This window comes from Anabrus simplex, chromosome 2 (genome assembly GCF_040414725.1).
Source record: "Anabrus simplex isolate iqAnaSimp1 chromosome 2, ASM4041472v1, whole genome shotgun sequence".
In the NCBI taxonomy this organism is placed as follows: domain Eukaryota; kingdom Metazoa; phylum Arthropoda; class Insecta; order Orthoptera; family Tettigoniidae; genus Anabrus; species Anabrus simplex.
Genome location: NC_090266.1, coordinates 697,033,814 through 697,055,998, shown reverse-complemented (window position 1 = coordinate 697,055,998; position 22,185 = coordinate 697,033,814). Strand labels below are relative to the sequence as shown.

General features: G+C 39.3%; 1 protein-coding gene across 1 annotated transcript in view; it reads right to left on the bottom strand.

Annotated features, from left to right (window-relative positions):
- Positions 1 to 22,185, bottom strand: part of LOC136863040 (uncharacterized) — a 361,925-nt gene that overhangs the window by 304,580 nt on the left and 35,160 nt on the right. Inside the window, exon 2 of the mRNA XM_067139358.2 lies at positions 19,154 to 19,243. Coding sequence (XP_066995459.1) covers positions 19,154 to 19,243 — 90 coding nt within the window. The remainder of the gene's footprint in view (positions 1 to 19,153; positions 19,244 to 22,185) is intronic.

Here is a 22,185-nt window from a genome sequence, read left to right as displayed (position 1 = left end):
AAATCAGAGGATGCATAATATTCCGCACGGCTTGAAAATTAACCCCACCGAATGTAACTGAACACCGAGGAAACATGAGGTAGAAATTTTCACTATAGTGTCTGTCTGTCTAGTTATCGATGTGTTTGTATATTCCTAAAAGTGGAAAACTGCTGGACTTATTTCAAACAAACTATATGCCTATATTTGGAAATCTACTCACTCAGGATTGTGTTATCAGGTACATATGATGTCATGATAATCACATGGAGTTGGTATTTGAAGATTATTCTCAAATATTTTCGTTAACATTAGGTCTGTCAAATGACTGTAGCCTACGTCCTTCTACAGCAGTTAACTCTGAAATCTATCCATAACTTGCCTAAATATCTTTTGTTTCGCCAGCCCTCTCGATAGTCTTCTCTTAGCACTTTCTATAGACTTTAGAACTGCAGGTTCGATTTCAAATGTTCTAAAGTGCAAATAAGCATCCGATAATCATTCACAGTTATTCAATAGAACATATAAAAAGTTAAGATCATTATTCAGCCTATCAAAATATACCGAAGGACAAGAGAACGCGAAATTAAAATGACAATGCAGGACAAGTTGCTGTAACCTACGTCGGACCGACACAGATAACTTAGGTCTTATGGCGACGATGGGATAGGAAAGGGATAGGAGTAGGAATGAAGCGGCCGTGTTCTTAATTAAGATACTGCCCCTGCATTTGCCTGATGTGAAAATGGTAAATCACGGAAAACCATCTTCAGGTCTGCTGACAGTGCGGTACGAACCCAGTATCTCCGGAATGGAAGCTCACAGCTGCGCGCCCTTAACGCACAGCCAATTCGCCCGGTACAATGCAGGGCACATTTTGTAGGTAAAATAAAGCTCAATAGTAAAACCGTTGTACTGAGTCAGCCTAATAATAGCCTACTCACATTATACTTAATACTGTACGTAGCAATACAATTAATTTTAATATTCTTGACCTATATTTCATCTACGCATTTCAGCTGAATTCTAAGATACAAAAACTCTTTTTCGTGGACAATTCTGACCTAAAGAGAAGGCACACATTCCTTTAGATTAATAGTCCCCAGTGTATGTAGCATTTCTTCAGGCTATCGGCTAGCATTCACGTAAACTTATAAAGTGAAATATTTCCTCCTACAACGATCCGGTCTTGATAGATATAAATAGTCTAAACCCAAAGAGCACTGTTCCTAGCATGGTCATACGGCATCTGAGGCACCGCAGTAAGGTCTGTAGCCTATCGATGGCTTACTTCTAAAACCTCGTATGTCCCAATGCTCTTCCTACCCATTATATTCCTTAAGACTGGTCACGCCTCCCAGCCAGATATTTATATGCAGTCCACCAGAACAATATTCGTTGTGTTCATTTTTCTATGATGACCATACCGTATTGTAGTGATGTTGTGTATATGGCCAATTTATGGAGTCCAACCGTATAATGTATTTAAGGTTCATTTTCCTTTACACACTAGCATAGGAAAATGAACACAATGCAAATCGTTCTGATGGGCTGCATACACATATGCAGCTGGGAGGCGTGATCTGCCTTAAGGAATATAATGGATAGGAAGAGCATTGTGAGATACGAGGTTTTAGAAGTAAGCCATCGCTATCTTCCTCTTACTTTTGTCTTGGTCTTTTCTCTGTCCTTCATTGTCTGATTATTTTAAACTTATATTAAAAGAAACAAACTGTTGGGCCATACAGGCCACTAAGGACGTTTGGACTGCCAAGACGACTGCTGTCCAGTCCAGTGTCCAGCAGATATCGTAGAAACCCGTGGTTAGCGTAACGACATTTTAGTCTCGTATCAGACAGCTCCTCGGTTGATCTAACGAGGCTGATTGAGCTCCATTCCATCCCTCACACCAGACTTCCGAAGTTAAAACTGAGTATAATCAGTATTTGGGTAGGTGAGCATGTGCTCTTGTCTACAGAGACGATGAAGAAATGTAAAGGCTACTCCACCTCACGATGATTCGCGACATTCTTAGTTTAGAGGTAGATTCATTCCATGAAGTCAACGTCCATGCCTGTATAAGGCACTATTTCTGGAGTATTGTTGCATTTCGAACTCCATCGGACATCCGAATATTTAGAACACAAAGGCACTGACTACAAACCGCAAATTGTAGTCGACGAAATTAATACAGCACATTGGGTTCTAGATGGGTGCATTGGATGTAGAATGGATGTTTGTCCTCCGGTTTGCCGCGACAAGCAAATAACTCAAAATTTTTACAAGCAATAAACGTTGTGTACAGATAGATTCTTAAGTGATATGGCACATAGGACGTAGCAGAGAATAGAAAATAGAGCTGGAAATAAGAAATCACTTCCTACTTTCTACTCGAAACAATGAATATTTTATCCAACGTTATTGTGGTATATTTTATCATCTGTCTAGTGCCATATGAGTCCACCTTCTTGGCTGAATGGTCTCCGTTGAGGCCTTCGGTTCAAAAAGACCCGATTTAGATTTCCGGTCGGGTCGAGAATTTTAATCGCGCCTGGTTAATTCCTATAGGCCCTAATTCGGGGACGGAGTGTTAGTATATTACAAATACACTCCTCTTTATATTATACACTACTCACGACACTACCAATCAAATACGCAATAGTGAATATATCCTTCCAGATCGGATTGGCGTCAGGAAGGGCATCCGGCCGCAAAGCAGGACGAAGTTTGCGTGTGCGAAACCGTAGCCTCCGCGACCCCACCAAGATGTGAGAAAGGCGGTAGGAGAAGTGTGTCATATGTTTAATACCGAGGAGTTTCAATTCTTGTTTTCTGAAAGGATAATTTCTTTTCTTTGGAGATAATAGTATACCGAAATTACCTTTGACAAAGATTCTCGCTTTTCTTTGCTGTTAAAAAGGGCCATGGAATTGAGTTTGCAGTAAGACAGAGATCACTTGTCAGTTTCCTCAGATTATCATTCCCTTGGTAAAAATTACCAGTGCGTTGCACCTCCTCCCACCCAACTACCTCCCCACCACCAGTTATTGTGCTCATTTACTTTCTCTGTCTGTTAGCTCACACCCTCCACTTCACAGCTGACAGTTCACCGCGTGCTGCACCCCCAAACACTGTAGACACTTCCACACAGGCAAGCGAAATAAAAGAAGCTGAAAGCCCATTCGCTAATTTCCTGAGTGCTAAAAGAGGGGATATTTGGAGTTGCTTATTGGTCGCTACGGAGTGGGTGGACGTGAGGACGGGAATACGCCAAAAATCTTCGACTTACGATGCGTTCAAGAAATTGGTCGCTTAATGGATGTTTAAATGCCTCTTTAATCAAGCTCCCATTAGAAGTGACGTATTCCATCGAAGTCAATGTACTTCAACAAGCTTTGGATGCATGTAGTGGTATATTTCGGGGAGGTAGTGGGATTGGGACCAGCCCCGTGGTGTAGGGGGTAGTGTGCCTGCCTCTTACCCCGAGAACTCGGACTCGATTCCCTGCCAAGTCAGGGATTTTTACCTCGATCTGAGGACTGATTCGAGGTCCACTCAGCCTACGTGATTAGAATTGAGGGGCTATCTGACTGTGAGATAGCGACTCCGGTCTAGAAAGCCAAGAATAACGGCCGAGAGGATTCGCCGTGCTGACCACACACACCTGGTAATCTGCAGGCCTTCGGGCTGATCAGCAGTCGCTTGGTAGTCCAAGGCCCTTCAGGGCTGTAGTGCCATGTGGCGGGGGGGGGGGTGTAGTAGTTTTGGGAAGAGGACGGTGACTGACCACCTTCTTCTGAACTGAAAAAAAAATGTATAAATTCTATAAAAGTCTCAGTTGCAATATTGAATTAATATGTGATAAGATAAGATAGTAGCATTAATGTGTCAAAAAACGAGGGACAATGTAGGCTCGGTTTACTCGAAACAACGCTTGTTCGATTCCAGTCAATTCGAGAAATGCAGATAGGTGATTGCCAATCCTGGAGAAGGGTATAATCTTGAGATTCACTCAACTTAGTCTATGTAGGATAATTTCTGAGATAAGAGGTGACCTAAGAACACTATTTAACATAGTGCTGAGGTTATGGACTCCTCCAGGGATCTCCATGGCCTGTGTGGAGATGACTTTGCTTTTAGTAGCCTGTCTTTTCTTCGTTTAATGATGACGACGTTGGGATAAGTGATGGGACAGAAAATGTAGTGGCCGTGGTCTTAATAACCTGGTATTTGCCTGGTGTGAAAGTGGGAAACCATGAAAAATTATCTTAATGGGTACCAATGTGGGGCTCGAACCCACTACCTCTCGAATGCAATCTGGCAGTTACATGAGCCGTGCCGCATTTCCAACTCATTTGGTAATATATAGCTTGTATACGACGAGAAGGCCTGCACTTCTACTAAGATTGCAGTCATATTAAATAATTTAGGAAATGGGTAAAACCTTAAATTATTTTTTAACTATTTAATTTCATAGCATTATTATCGATATTTGGCACTTGGAATAATTTTGAGTGTTATAAATTAGGTGTTAACCTCAGTTTCTGATCACAGCGATACACGCCTCTTCCTACTTCACGAGCGTTTCTCAGCCATTAACAATATTCAGAATGCTAGCCGTATGAGGTGGACTTGGTGCTTGAACTTTATTAAAATAATTCCCAGCAGTATCGTCTTTTTAGTAATTTGAGCAGAAAGTTTAGTGGTAGCCATGGTGACCACTATACAGTAGGCTACATCAGTTCAGGACACAAGTGTGCTCGAATCTCTTGGTCGATCATACTTGTAGTAGTAGGTTTTGCAGTTTTCCACTTCACTTCCAGGATAATGCGATTATGTTCTTCTCACAGGCTATGGCCCAAATCCTTTTCTACACATAGTACAACAGGCACCATGCTGTCATACAGAAAGCTCGGAGTTGAACTCTTGTGTTTTTTTGACTTGATCACATTTTATTAGTAGGTGTCCGGCTCCATGGCTAAATGGTTAGCGTGCTGGCCTTTGGCCACAGGGGTCCCGGGTTCGATTCCCGGCAGGGTCGGGAAGTTTAACCTTAATTGGTTAATTTCGCTGGCACGGGGGCTGGGTGTATGTGTCGTCTTCATCATCATTTCATCCTCATCATGACGCGCAGGTCGCCTACGGGAGTCAAATCAAAAGACCTGTATCTGGCGAGCCGAACTTGTCCTTGGACACTCCCGGCACTAAAAGCCATACGCCATTTCATTTCATTAGTAGGTTAAGTAGGCTATCTTAGCCTGAACGACTGTGGAAGTCGGTCTATTATTAATACTATACTTAATATATAATAGCCTATAATATTATTATCATCATCATCATTACTCTGTCCGGCTCATGGCTAATAGGTTAGCGTGCTGGTCTTTTGTCAAGAGGTGACGGGCTCGATTCCCGGCCGAGACAGGGTTTATAACCTTAATTAATCCTCTGGCTTGTGGCCTAGGTATGTGTCGCCTTCAACGTTAGAATTCATCATAGGTATTGCCACATCCAATCAGACACGCAGGTCGCCTATAGGTGTCATTTCGAATGACCTGCTCCAGGCTTCTCCGGAGGCCATACGCATTCACGTAAACCATCATCCTCTCCTATATTAGGCCTAGCGGCTTGTTACGGTCTCTTGCCGTCTCTTCCAGGGTGTCCCAATGGATCTCCTGCCTTGTGATACACAGTATTCAGGGACCTTTCCATTCGACGGTTATGTTGAAGGCAGTTATATCTGTACAGCAGTATTGCACCCTTGGAAACAGGCAATTCAGGTGCATTATGTTGGCTGATATGTGAACTATTTTCAATTCTTTGGTTACCTAGTCATTCCTTTTGTGATCTAACTGCAGCCTGCGGTTTTTATCAGAAATTTCATTTCAGCTGTCCTAAGCCTTCGTTCATTCTGTTTCTGAATGGTTCAAGCCTAGCTGCCGTAAGTGAGAACGGGTCTCGCCATAACTTTTAAAACCTTTAGTCTTGAGTTCCTTTGCACTTTCGATGTTTTGAAAGCCTGACTAACTATTCCCAATGCTCTATTGCAATTTTGTATTTTGATCTCCATATCCTATTCTTCTAGGTAGGTCATTGTGCATCCCAAATATTTAAAAGAGCCAACTTGTTCCAACGTTGAGTTCTCATTGCAGGCCTTATCATCTCACTGATTCTTCCCCTTCAAAAGCCATAATTTTCGTCTGCGTTTTATTATTATTATTATTATTATTATTATTATTATTATTATTATTATTATTATTATTATTATTATTATTATTATTATTACAGGCCGTAAGAACATCAATAACAGTGCGAATGAAAATTATTTTCAGAAGAGTCTATCCCTACGCTAAACTCTGGTCTTCAGCATAGTCCATATCTACTGCATGGGCCAGTTCCACCACCAAGTAATAATACTTGCAGGGATTAGTAATTGAATTACAGTAACTAAGTCTACATCAGAAAACTTTCTTACACAGTAAGTACATAGGACTGCAATGTAACCCCTGTAAACAGACATCAAAATAAACAATGCCACTTTAAGCTGCTGGCATGATTTTAACCTCAGCAAATTCTCTTCTGTCAGTTACACATTTTCTTGACTTTCATACCTCTCAATGTCTTTGCTGGCGAGATGTAATGTTTACAGTGCATTATGTCTTCTGGTATGGGCTATATCAAATTTGTTACTTTCATTGATCTTTCTCAGTCTCATCCTTGGCTTTGACAATATGAAAGTGACTGAGGTATGAGCGATGCTAGTAATACCATTGCTTATGCATGCAGTCCCTGTTATGAATGGTGTGAAAATATCGCTCATAAGGTCGGTTGGTGCATGCATTTCAGTGGGCTTGACAGACTGATTTGTAATAGCAACGGCTGGCTCGGTGAGAAAAGCAACGGGAAACTACCTCACCCCTCATTTCCCTAGTACGTCTCTTCAGTGACGCCTAGGCTATTTATGACAGCTGTTGGTGGAGCTGCAGAGGATCAAACCAGCCTTCGGGCTGAATACCCAACATTCATACATACCTCTCACTGCAATGTGATACTCAATATTATATTCCACAGCCTTAAAAATATCCCGTAGTAACTTCCCAAATTACATTAGGACTTATAATCATTTTACCATGGTTTCTGCTCAAGATTTCATGTAGGGAAGTAGACCTAGTTACAGTTCACTTAGCGTCTATGCAATCTGGTTCGGAAATATATTTTTGAAAGAAAAGCTCTGTTATTTTAGTCTAATTTATTCTTTACCAAGATATCCTTTCTTCATGCCTTCATACCCTGCATTGACATCCCACACACCTTCTTGCCATCTCTTCTTCGGAGTTATTTTGTTACGAATGAAGCCATTCTTTTTCAGTGTCGACTTAGTTAATATAACTTGTTTTTCAGTTTGTCGTAACATGAAATGTAACAGTACACTATAACATACCTGTAAAATTGCCATTATTTATAGGTACGTTATAGTGAACTGTTACATTTTGTCATTTACCGTATATTGTCTCATCAAAATAGGCCACTTTTATTTGAAGCTTTGCTGCAAAATTACCGAAGTGTATCTTTTACTTTTAATTGTGTCACTTTTGGGTCAATCTCGATTTGCTGTAGGTTAAATATAGCCTTGAAGCTTATTCTAGTAATTCCATTTGTCGCTAAATACCAATATAGTTGTTTATGACGTATCTAATAGGCTATAGCAATTACGTCCACTGTGTCTTTGCATGATATCATCCACAGGACACTTTAGGCCTCACTTTTCCTACATACCTTTCTCTTCTTTCCTAACAAGCATCTAACACATTCAAAACACACTGTTTGGCCTCGTATCTTTTTCGATTCTAATTTCTACCGCCATTGAAATGAAGGACAGTCGATATTATAGGTTAACACTCAATATCGAAGGAGCAAGTCGACCAGACAATGCAGAAGATTACAGACCCATAGCCCTTTTAAGTGTCTGCTACAAACTACTGGAGAGAGTAATATACAACAGAATCTCAGCCAAAATCCTAGAGCACATACCACTTGAACAAGCTGGCTTCAGACCAAGCCGCAGCTGTACCGACCAGGTGTTAGCCCTAACCACCCATATTGAGAGGGGATTTCAAGATCGAAAGAAGACCGTAGCAGTGTTCGTAGATCTGTCATCAGCATATGACACAGTCTGGCGAAAAGGAATGATCCTCAAATTCCTGAAGTTAATCCCTTGTAAGACGCTTGCCACCCTGCTGAATAATATGTTGGCTAATAGAATGTTTGAAGTACACCTACATGGCAACATAAGTAAAACTTACAAACTGAGTGACGGATTACCACAGGGATCGGTATTGGCCCCATTACTCTTCAACGTATATACAGCAGATCTACCTTCAACAAATGCTAGGAAGTTTATATACGCTGACGACATCTGTTTGGCAGCCCAGTCTAGTGATTTTGCTGGAGCAGAAACCACACTCACTAAAGATCTCTGCAGAATTGATAATTATTTTAAAACCTGGCGACTGAAACCAAACATAACAAAAACAGAGGTCAGCTGCTTTCATTTGAGCAACAGACAAGCTAATTATGCCCCTCAGGTTCAATTCAGAGGTCATATACTGAAGTTCAATCCTCATCCAAAATATCTAGGCGTTACCTTGGATCGATCTTTGACTTACAGCGAACATGTACGCAAAACATCTGCCAAGATCAAAACCCGCAATAACATCCTGCACAAACTCACAGGAACAAGCTGGGGCCCATCTGCATCCACCCTCCGAACTACAGCACTTGCGTTAGTATACCCAGTAGCCGAATACTGCTGCCCAGTATGGCTCAACAGTGCCCATACAAAGAAGATAGACACTCAGTTAAACGATACAATGAGGGCTATATCAGGAACCATCCAATCCACACCTTTGGAGTGGTTACCAGTTCTTTCAAATATTCCACCTCCTCATCTCCGAAGACAAATGGCACTGAAGAAAGAATGGGTTAAATGCTGTGACAATCCTCTTCTACCAATACATCAAGACTGCCTACGTGAAGATCTCAGGCTGAAATCTAGGAAACCTTCTTGGTTACTAGGAAAGAGGCTAGTCCAAGATGAATTTCATACTAACACTGCCTGGCGCTATGGGTGGGCAGCTTCAAACCCTGACAGATTAGGTCTAATTTCGGATCCAGTTATGCAACCTCCTGGTTTCAACTTACCCAGAAAAATCTGGTCATCACTTAATCGGATCAGAACTCAACATGGCAGATGCAACTTCTGGAAACACAAGTGGAAGATTACCAGCGATCCTTATTGCGACTGCTCTGATGTGCCTCAGACCGTTCAACATATCGTCACAGAGTGCCCACTCCGAAGATTCAGTGGGACAATAAAGGATATCCACGAGGCCAGTGATGAAGCTGTGAGTTGGCTAACAAAACTGGACATTCAGCTTTAGCAGCAATGCAGATATTGATGAGCTCAAATGTATAAATATAGTTAATAACCAAATTGTAACAATGTATCCTCATGTCATACGAAATAAATAAACTCAAGAGGAAAGCTTCCCGAAAATGATGTATGGAACGATCCAGCTTAGGATGGGCTCAGCCATTGTTAAATCTCTCCTTCAAAATCTGTAAATCTAACTAATCGGATTTTATCATGGTCCTCTAGTTTTATCCTTGGCCTCTGCATACTGTATTTCGCTTTTGGTCATGCATTTTCGTAGCAATATCTGTTCATCTGCTCACAAGAACATATAGACTAACTCATTAGCGCTTGTTACAATATTCCTGCCGAGCTGAGTGACTCAGACGGCTGAGGCGCTGGCCTTCTGACCCCAACTTGGCAGGTTCGATCCGAGTTCAGTCCGGTGGTATTTGAAGGTGTTCAAATACGTCAGTCTCGTGTCGGTAGATTTACTGGCACGAAAAAGAACTCATGCGAGAGTAAATTCCGGCACCTCGGCGTCTCCGAAAACCGCAAATGTAGTTAGTGGGACGTAAAGCCAATAATATTAATTAACTAATTAATATTCCAAAATATTATATATTAATAGAAAATATATGTTGCAAGTATGTAGGCCTACAGCTAGACCTACATAATATTTGATAATTCTTTATCCGCACAGCGGTTACACTTCTATTCCCCAAAGTCGAAAGCCAAATAAGTTCCATCACAAGAAAAAAGCACCATGTCCTTTGTCCATCATATGAAGAGCACGAAGTTTTCACTTTGGTGATAAATGATAAGTTACTACAAATTAGTGAAACCGAAAACAATTTATACTAAGCCATGCTAATAACAGCAAGACAATGAAAAGTGTAGTCCCTGTTACTAATTCGGTGAATTTCAACGGCAGTTTTACAAGGGAAATGTTTTTTTATGATATTTCTTTAATTCTTGCAAATTTCTCCACGGGATATAGATAGTAATGTACATTCTGTTGTCCAACTATTCTCCAGTCCATCCTCCCTATAAAGCACGGGAATATTGTGATTTCGAATTTCAAGTCCTTCTTATCACGAAGAGACTTCGTTACTTATAATACGTAAAGTTTACACTGCTTATAGAGAAACTGAAATATAAGTTTGTTTGCATTCTGCGTTACATCGCACCGACACAGATAGGTCTAATGGCGACAATGGGATAGGAAAGGGCTAGGAGTGGGAAGGAAGTGGCCGTGGCCTTAATTAAGGTACAGTCCCAGAATTTGCCCAGTGTGAAAATGGGAAACGACGGAAAACCATCCTCAGAACTGCAGACAGTGGGGTTCGAACCTACTATCTCCCGAATGCAGGCTGATAATACGTGACCCAATCCACACAGCTACTTGCTCGGTCCCTTTTTTTGTTTTTCTCATGGGCCTACCTCATGAAGAATTGACGGACAGGGTAAGGAAGATGTACATCACCATGAAGTAATTTGTCTTATTAGGCCTAAACTTTTGCTCGTCGAGCTTGTTACTTAATCAGCTGCAATTTTAAAAGCTTACTTTTATTAAATTAAAATGGAAATATAATCTCATCTATAATAATAATAATAATAATAATAATAATAATAATAATAATAATAATAATAATAATAATAATAATAATAATAATAATAATGTGCCTATTTCTAGCCAGGTGCAACTCCTGTAAGGTAGACCCTCCGAAGAGTGTGGGCGGCATCTGACGTGTATAGTGTTGTAGGCCTATCTGGTGTGTGAGTTGTAGGGTGGTTAGGGACAGCACTGATACCTAGTCCCCAGCCAAATGAATTAATCATTCAAAGTTAAAATCTCCGACCCTGCCGGAAATCGAACCAGGGGTCCTCTGAACCGAACAGCATTACGCTGACCAATCAGCCAATGTTCCAGAAATAATAATAATAATAATAATAATAATAATAATAATAATAATAATAATAATAATAATAATAATAGACTAATAATAATAATAATAATAATAATAATAATAATAATAATAATAATATATTATTAACGTCCTTTGCACGAACAGCAGCCTTACAAGTGCAGGAGTACAGGATTTTGTCTTGAAGATTGATTCTTTAACGTGAATTTACTTACTATTTAAACCTATCTCTCACATATAAACACTTCTAAATGCCAATTATCTGCTCTGGCATTTGATTCTGGAAGCGTGAGAACAGCAGCCCGCGACTCAGCAACTACCATGCAGCCCGAGATTTTTGCTTTGAAATATCGTGTTAGTGTTTCTAGGTAGGGATTTCCAATAGGAGACCTAACCGCCTTGCCGTAACCTCCCCACATGTGTTGCACCTCTAGTCCCTCCTTCGCCATGGTTGGCTTCACAAGCGAAAACTACGACGTAATTATTAATCAAACAATACTAAAGAAGAAAAGAAAGGGAAACGTCCTTTGTTCGGTAAAGGGACAGTCAGGTTGTCATGTGAGGAAAGGGGTGGGAACAAGCGCGGGGCGGAGTTGGACAAGCCTCCTCCTACACCACGTGAAGAACAGACAGCGGAAGTTGAAAGTACAGTGGCACTCTAGCATAAGACCGTTGGAATGAGACCAACATTAAATGGTACGATATGTGGTAGTATTAATATCATTGGCTTGGGAGTACGATTTTAATTAATACAAAGGAACGAAAATTCTTCTTGATTGGATATTGTTTTTGTTAAAATGTGCAAGGAGTCACAATACAACTTGAATAAGTGGCAATAGCGAAAATATTTTACTAATTTTCACTCATTTAATTTATGTAGATCTAACACTTGAACTATAGGTAAAGAGGCTGTGTTGTATGCAAAAATTACTGAAAAAGGAGATCTTCAGGGCGTGGTTAACGCAGTGGCTTAGCTGTAGGATTTTCACTTGCAAGGTCAAGGTTTCAATTCCAGATTGGAGTTTTCATCTGAAGAATCATAAGATGCAGGGGATGAGCATTCATCCTTAATTCCCCGTCCAAAACTAAAAATGAATCAACGTGGCTCTAGTGCCCCAGAAATAGTCCACCTAGAATAAGTTGAATGGGAAGATATGATACATTGCACATTATTTTACAAGTTTTTGTAAAATTAGATCTTAGGTAATATGTCCTGCAATTGTTACCCAGTAGGCCTACTTGCTCTAGGACAATACATCATCGTTTATTATGTAGGCTACTAAAGCTAGTCCTACTTCAAAGCGAGTACTTGATTTATAAGCCACTAGACGAGATATACAGTATAACCTATATAGACTACAGGTGAAAAGAAGCCCCTGTTGATGAATGTAGTACAATTTTTTCATGTCAGATATGATTTTTTCTGTACAGAACACCCGAAATTAGTCTTATTAATCTCATTAGTCTCGTTAATAACTAGTGAGTTCTTTTCTCACAGACATATAGCCCATATTTGGGTAGGTGTAGAATTTGTTATATTTTTCATTAATATCCATTAAATATCCTCCATCTTGGAAGACATACTTTTTACGATGCTGAAGAGTTAATTTTCTCATAAGTTAAGGTAGTTTGGCGTTTTTTCACAATATCATTCAATCAGAAGACAAGGCTCATTTAGAGGCACTTTCCCAGCACATATGATATATGCAAAAAAATAGTAAAACCTGTTTATCCAGATTCCAGTTCACATCAATGTGAATTAGGCCTATTTGTCTAATGAAATCCAGTGGAAGAATTTTTGCGAAAATATTCGGAGGTGAATGGAACTAAGTCGGTAACAGATTCCTACAACAGTCACTGTATTCCCTGTATGCCGAATGTATTTTGATAATAGGCCTACCTGTGTCTATAATGTGGCACACTTTGAAATTTCAGAATAAGAACAGCCTTGCTTCCTAAAATTTAAAAGTCAGCATCGCCGTCAGATCCTGTGCTCCTTATATTGATAGTAACTTTCAATGTCTCAGGGATATATCACTGTACGTATCCTATCAAATTGAATGTAACTTATATCTTGCATATTTCAACATATTTAGTTTTAACTTTCCTTTACATATCAATTATGTCTTTTTATGTGTGAAATGGGTCATAGAATGGTTCCGTCAGTCGATCATTTTGTCTGTGTAGTGTGACTCACGATTTACTGTCTTAAATACGTCTGCTTAAGCATTCCATATTCCTTTTGCTTTACTAGCAAAGAGGAAAGGTGATTTCAAAATAATTTTCCGGCAGAAAGTGTTTCGATGTGAGAATAGTTTATGGTTACCTATTCATCATTGTTATTATATGCAAGTTTTCGAAGATAAATTAATGTTTCCGGAAAACAGGTTTGTCCAACGTGACTTCTGAGGGTGTGTGTGATAAATTGTTGATGCTGCTTCTTTCTATGAGTCAGCACTGCACTGGACCTAGATCATTTACTACGCAAATTATTACCAAACACCTTCCCGTAAATTTAGACCAATCAATCAATCAATCAATCAATCAATCAATCAATCAATCAATCAATCAATCAATCAATCAATCAATCAATCAATCAATCAATCAATCAATCAATCAATCAATCAATCAATCAATCAACTACATTTAAGGCTACCACCCAGGTGCCAGATTCCCTATCAGTTGTTTAGCTAGACTTTCCTTAAATATTTTCACAGAAGTTGGAATTTTATCGAACGTCTCCGTTGGTAAATTATTTCCCTCCTTAACTCCTCTTGCTATAAACGAATATTTGCCCCATTTTGTCCTCTTGAATTCCAACATTATCTTCATATTATTAAACCACTCAAGTGTATTCGTTTACTAACGTCATTCCACGCCAAATATACCACTTAATCGAGCAGCTCGTCTCCTTACTCCCGAGTCTTCCCAGCCCAAAGTTTGCAACATTTTCATTACGCTACTCTTTTGACGGAAATCACCCCGAAATATTCGTGTTGCATTCCTTGTGATATTTTCCAGTTCTCGAACGAAGTAATCCTGGTGTGGGTCCTATACACTGGAACCTTACTCTAGTTCGGATTTTACGTGTGACTTCTACGACCTCTCCTTTATATCCTTACTCAAATCCCTCGATATCATAGCACTAGAATATATAATTTTGTGAACCCTAACGAATGAAGGAACGAAGGGCATTTCACATATCGTCGCCTAAGAAGCAATACCTCGTATCTCACAGTGCTCTTGCTGTCCATTATTTTCCTTAAGAGTGGTCACGCCTCCCAGCCCAGTATGGATTTACAGTCCATCAGAACAATTTCCGTTGTGTTATTTTGGTATGCATATGTATAAAGGAAAATGAACCTTATATGCAGTATACTGTAGGAGTCCGTAAACACGCCATGTAAACATACATCTCTACAGTACTATACGGTTAGGTTAATATTCCTTTACACGTAGGCCCAACTATAGGAAAATGAACACAGTGGAAATTCGTCGCTATTCGGGCAAATGATCATATCTCCCAATGCCGGTTGTGTGAGGAAAGTGTTGGGACAAACATGAACACCCAGCCCCCGAGCCAAAAGCATTAACCAGATGCGATAAAAATCCCCGATCCAGCCGCGAATTGAACCCGGGACTGTTTGCATCGAAGGCCTCAACGCTGACCATTCTGCCAAGGAGTCGTACTGTAAGTATTCAACATATCGCCGCTGCTGTGGCCAAACCTCGAATGTGACAATGATCTTCCTACCCATTATTTCCTCTAAGCCTGGTCACGCCTCCATGCCACGTGTTGATATGCAGTCCATCAGGATAACTTTCGTTGAGTTAATTTTCCTGTACGCGTGTGCAAAGGAAAATGAACCTTAAATACATCGTACTTTAGGAGTGGGTCATGGAAATATACATTACTACAGTACGGTGCAGTACGGTTCATTTTTCTTTATGTGCTGGGATAGGAAAATGAACTCAGTGAAAATTGTTCTGATGGACTGCATATCAATAGCTAATTATGTGGCTGGAAAGCGTGACCAGTCTTAAGGGAAATAATGGATAGGAAGAAAATTGTCACATTCGCGGTTTTAGCTCAGCCGTTACGTTATCATCGCTGCACGTGCAAAACCTCGTATCTCACAATGCTCTTCCTATCCATTATTGTCCTTAAGGTGTCCGGAAAGGCATCCGGCCGTAAAACAGGGCCAAATCCACATGTGCGACACAGCTCGCACCTGCGACCTCACAGGTGTGGGAAAAGCGGCAGAAGATGATGTTGATTGCTTCCTAAAACAGATTGATAAACTTTTATATTCAGTGAGCCGGGCTGAGTGGCTCAGATGGTTGAGGCGCTGGCCTTCTGACCCCAACTTGGCAGGTTTGATCCTGGCTCAGTCCGGTGGTATTTGAAAGTGCTCAAATACGTCAGCCACGTGTCGATAGATTTACTGGCACATAAAAGAATTCCTGCGGGACTAAATTCCGGCACCTCGGCGTCTCCAAAAACCGTAAAAGTAGTTAGTGGGACGTAAAACAAAATAACATTATTATTATTATTAACTATTTAGTGTCTGACTCATTGACGGAATGGTCAGAAGGTCCCAGGTTCGATTCCCGGCAGGGTCGGGGATTTTAATCGCCTCTGATTAATCCTTCTGGCCCGGGCACTGGGTGTTCGTGTTTGTCCCAACACTTTCCGCTCCATATTCAGACAACACACTACACTACCAACCACCACAGAAACACGCAAGAGCGTTCACATCCCTCCATATAGGGTTGGCGTCAGGAAGGGCATCCGGCCCTAAAACAGGGCCAAATCCACATGTGCGTCACAGTTCGCAGTGGGAAAAGCGGTAGAAAAAGAAGGTTATTAACTATTCAGTGGTAAGTTAACAATATGAGTTACATACAAAATGTTACTATAGGCTACATGTAGCCAAGTAACTTGAGGTACAGCTTACGGAATATGCAGAATTAAGTGTTTAGTAGTATAATAACTTAATGAAACATAGCCTTAAATCTAGGTATATATTAAATTACAGAAACTTACCTTTTTCCAGATTAAATTTGCATTAAGAGATTCACATTCTAAAATTAAAGTTAAAAGTTAACTATTCTACCATGCATTGACCATAATAAGGAATTAATTTCTCATGCATTCTGTTAACAGAAACTTTTCCTTTCTTCTATGATGATTCTATCAGGATTTATCGTTAAACTGATTATAATAATTATATTTTCTTGTCTTAGTCCGTTTACCCTCCAGGGTTGATTTTTCCCTCGGACTCAGCGAAGGATCCCACCTCTACCGCCTCAACGGCAGTGACCTGGAGCGTGAGACATTGGGTTGGGATAAAACCGGGGAGGAGGACCAGTGCCTAGCCCAAGTGGCCTCACCTACCATGCTGAAAAGAAGACTTTTGGGAAATGGAAAGTTTGGAAGGGATAGACAAGGAAGAGGGAAGGAAGCGGCCGTGGCCTTAAGTTAGGAACCATCCCGGCATTTGCCTGGAGGAGAAGTGGAAAAGTGCGGAATACCACGTCGTGGATGGTTTAGGTGGGAATCGAACCACCTGTACTCAGTTGACCTCCCGAGGCTGAGTGGAACCCGTTCCATTCCTCGCACCACTTATCAAAATAATAATTATATACTCGGTAATAATTGATAGACTAGTTATAGAATTAACAAAATTTAAATATTAACATTCGTGGATATATTGACTAACTACTTAACAACACTCAACGAACACAGATCTCTGGCAATGGAGAGTTAGATAAAGACAAATTATAACATGAAATATACATAAAAATTAGAGTAATCCCTTAAGGCGATGTAATGTATATAGTCATATAATGACATTGTAATTATGGTAGTCTCACATATTATTTTTACAGTGTATTTGCTTGTACGCATGTTTACTTTACAAACCTATCTAGTGAGAAAATTAGCATGGACATGTGAAAAACTGAAGATGAATTTCGCTTTTTGTGTGTGTGATAGTGAGGTACTACTAAAAACCAAGTCTATTGCTAGAAAGGATAAACCTTTCGAATGTGTTATTTATTTCGGTGATATGTATGTCTTTGGGATGTGAAAAATATATATAACAACTCGACATTAAAAATCATGGTTTCTATTCGGTAAGATGTCTTTGAGATGGAAACATTCGTGTCACAATCCTCACATGGTGCCTTTTGCTGGTGGGACCTAGTGTTTACAGTGCACTATGTCTTCTGGTATGGCTAGAGTAATTTTGTTACCTTCATTGATCTGTCTCAGCTTTATCCTCGGCTTTGACAAAATGAATGTGACTGATGTATGAGTGATGCTAGTATTGCCATTCCTTCTGCAGCCAGTCCCTGTTATGAATGGTGTGAAAATATTGCTCATAGGGTCGGTTGGTGCATGCATTTCAGTGGGCTTGGCAGACTGATATGTAATAGCAACTTCTGGCTCGGCGAGGAAAGCAACGGGGAACTACCTCACTATGCATTTCCCTAGTACGCCTCTTCAGTGATGCCTAGGCCATCTATGACAGCTAATGGCAGAGCTGTTGATGATCCAACCATCCTTCGGGCTGAGGACTAAACATACATACATACATCCTCACATGAGGACAGACAAGCGATATGCTACTTCAGTTAGACTCGGAAAATATTTAGCACTTTATCAAGCACTAGATCTAGAATTGCTGGTCCCGTGGTGTAGGGGTAGCGTGCATGCCTCTTATCCGGAGGCCCCCGGGTTCGATTCCCGGCCAGGTCAGGGATTTTTACATGGATCTGAGGGCTGGTTCGGGGTTCACTCAGCCTACGTGATTACAATTGAGTAGCTAGCTTCTTCTATAATGATTCTATCAGGATTTATCCAGAAAGCCAAGATTAACGGCCGAGAGGATACGTCATGCTGACCACACGACACCTCGTAATCTGCAGGTCTTCGGGCTGAGCAGTGGTCGCTTGGTAGGGCGGGGCTGTAGTGCCATGGGGTTAGGTTAGGGTTAGATCTAGAATTACTATGTATCTATTACCTATTAGCAATACGACTAAAATTCAATCTACTCAGCAGAACGTTTATTACATTAGGAAAACCGCTCTTGGAAGTACTATTCTCTAATTCTATCAGAAATATGATATAAATGTATAGCGTAGGGAATATAAATATTGTGACATTCCACAGCGATCCCTGATGTACTTTCTGTAGGATTACCATTCACAAGGTTACAGGCTTTCTTTTCCATTCGAAGTAATGTCATTATGACATCTACAGTTATTTTCATGCACACTCACCTGCACTACTGATTACTAATAGCAAATAAATAAGCTATATATTTCAGCTCTACCACATATTTTCCGTCTACATTTCATACAATACATTGTATTAGAACGCACAATGCAATTAATGATGTCGTGGAGGTTCCGGAAATCTCTCTCGATTTATCGAAAGCTAGGTCCAGAATATACTCGACATCCATTAACTATTGGTAACATTTCTAAAAATGTATCACATTTTACTATGTAGAGCAAACCTTTTTCCAGCAAAACATTCTACAAGATTGAGTATGAAAAATGTCTACAATTCTACTTCGTTATTCCCTGAAACAACTCAAGGTCTATTCAAACTACTACTACAGTTCTTAACGTCACTAAATTACTACAACGAGAACAAAATCACACATCACATGCCATGCAATACATTATACACAACAACGAAGTTTGCGAAGTTTACAGATACAACATTGCTCTCTTATATAACACAATAACTAACTGGTTTAAGAGTAATGATAATCGTATTAATAGTAATAATAATAGTAATATGTATAATGGAAGAATACTATACACAACGGAAGAGATGCCAACTCACTCGTTGAAGGGTCGACCAGCATTCTTCTAAAGTGCGGTCGCTTATAGCGGAATTTGAACGAGACAGCTGAATCCAAGCAAGCACAAGAGAAAAACAGAGAAAAGGAAAATCATTTTAATAAAGTCGGTCAATCATTAGACAGAGCTACAAAGGCCAACCACAGTAGTCAAAGAGCAGAGAACCTGAAAAATAGATATATAGTTACACAAAGTAGCTACATGAAAAAGAAGAGTATGTGCAAGAGAAAAATACATGAAAGAGAATATGTAACACATTTCGAAATGGTAGGTCTCCTTTCAGCAACTATAATATATATATAAAAAGGATCTTCGTATTCGCTGACAGAACAGGAAGATACGATGTGATTAAGACTCTTATAATATTTCTTGGAATATGAAGATTATTTCAGGCACAAGTAGTTTAAAATCCACCTTATTCAAATTGATACAAAATATTGGACGGAGTATGATTCATGGAAACCATCTTAAATATTGTATATTTATCTTTAGTTATAACTTGAGAGGCAATTTACAATTTATAATGCTAATTAACAGAATTCTGTTCATCTGTCTTCATCGGAAAACATATCGTGCATATACTACAAAAAGTGACTGAGTCAAATAATGTACTTTTTCAGAAAATGCATTTGAAAATTCCGCACGATACCAAAAATCAAGTTTTAAATATTTTCTTCTAATTTATAACTTTTCTATAACATATTTTAATACTGAAATAAGAAACGTTTCGTTCGACGATGGGTTTAAGGATGACAGTGTAGGTAAGGACTTGGTCACGAATTGATTTTTTAGGTAATGTGACTTGGTCTCATTTTACTCCTTAAGTGTTTACTAAACAAAAGAAGTTGAGGTGATTGAATACATTCGTTTAATAATGCAAATGAGAAAGAGAAAATACAATCATATTGGCATGTATATTATCATATTTAGTCTAATTTTCTATGTACAAACAACTTTTCAATAATACATTTTTTTTGCTTCAAAAAGGAACTTATTACTAAAACAAGAGCTAAGACATAACACAACTGAATAATACAAGTTCAGTCAAATTTAAACAAACATAATTGTCAAAATATAATTCCCCTTAAGATTTTATTTTGAAAGGTACCTAATACTATCACAAATATAAAAGTGAAACAGTCAACATTTTGATGGAACACTCTTAATCAAAACAATCATTCATCAGAATCGTTTGAGGTTAGTTGCTTGACGGTTCTGAAGCACGTTCTTTCGTGTGGGTGTCAAATGTTAAGGACTTGCATCATCCATGGGATTCGGCTGGAATAACTTTGGTTGTGCATAACTGAAACAGATCTTCGTTTTTGGAAGCAGAAATAGGTAAGTGGTTGTTGTATAAACTGGGAAACTCTGCCGGAATACTTGGAGGACGACCTCAACCAGTAGTTCGATCACGTCTGAATTCGGGGTCTTCATGATTGTACTTTTACAAAAGAATACCTAACAGGAACTTATAAAAGAGTAGCATTATTATTTATGTAGAAATTAAATTCAGTAGTATCGTTGTGTGTTTCTTTCAATGCAAGTGCCAACAATTCTTATGCCCGACTCTTAGTCTTCAATTTCTATTAACGTTATTGTAAATACAACTTACCCACGCAAACTCTCACATAACGTTACACTAACAGCTCAATACAAGTCACGTATGCCAACCTCATTACATCACTTGAGATCTGCATAAAATGACCAAGTTATGCCAGTCACCTATTGAAACTGAAGTATTAGACATGTACAAGTGACCGAAGTGACTTGGTCAGAACTACTTGCAAGTAAAAGTGAGTAAGTTGACTCAGTCAATTTTTATTGAACAATATTCTGGGTAGGCTACTCAGAATTAGTCGGTATAGGGATATGTTATTTATTCCTAGTCCGCTGAATGAGATACTGACTTGGGCAGTTTTCTAGGTATACTCTTTATTAGACAGATGGTCATTTAATCTCAAGTTTTAATAATTTTTGACTTGGTCACTTTTTGCAGTATACCCACTATATATTGTGAGTTCACGACCTTGCACTGACACGAGAAATACTTAGCCTATCAATAATAAGAGAAATATCCTTCTTAAATAAATTAAAATGGGCCAATATCTGCAAATTAACATAGGCACTAATAAGCAATACCCTAGGATTAAAGTACATTGCAGTGGAATGAAGCTATAAAATCGCTGATTGCATATACAGTACTACATAGGCCTATCAAAATGTGACTTATCATTGGAACACGGTTCGTTGAAGCTAAATTCTCATTCGGAACAAGTTCACCACATTATAGCTCAATTTTCACAGACTACCATTGAATTAATTTTCAAATATTCGGTGATGTCGAATACTCTTAATTAATAGCTCAAAGTATTGTACTTTAGGGGTCAATCGATATATGAATATATCATATTAAAACAGACGAGAACTATATCGTCGCTGCACGAGCTATACCGTGTATGTGACAATGCTCTTCCTATCCATTATTTTCGTTAAGACTGGTCACGCCTCCCAGCCGCATATAGATGCAGTCCATCAGAACAATTCTCGTTGTGCTTATTTTCCTGTGCTGGCGTGTAAAGGAAAATGAACCTTACCGTAGTGGACTGTAGGAATGTATGTTTTCTAGACGTATTTACGCAATCCTACATTATAATGTATTTAAGGTTCATTTTCCTCTACATGGTAGCACTGGTAAATGAAAAAACGAAAATTGTTCTAATGGACTGCATATCCATATGTGACTGGGAGGCGTGATCAATATTAAGGAAAATAATGGATATAAAGAGTATTGTCAGATATTCGGTATTGCTTGCGCAGCGACGATATTATGTTCAAGAACGTAAATGTTAAATTTCCAGCTCAAAGTTCGTAACGAAATTAGCTTGTAATGTATTTCTACATTTTTATCTATCCTTCATCAATGAAATACACAGCGGAAATTTAGTGGCTTAATGCGATAGATCTTTAGAATAACGCAAAGCTTCAATATCG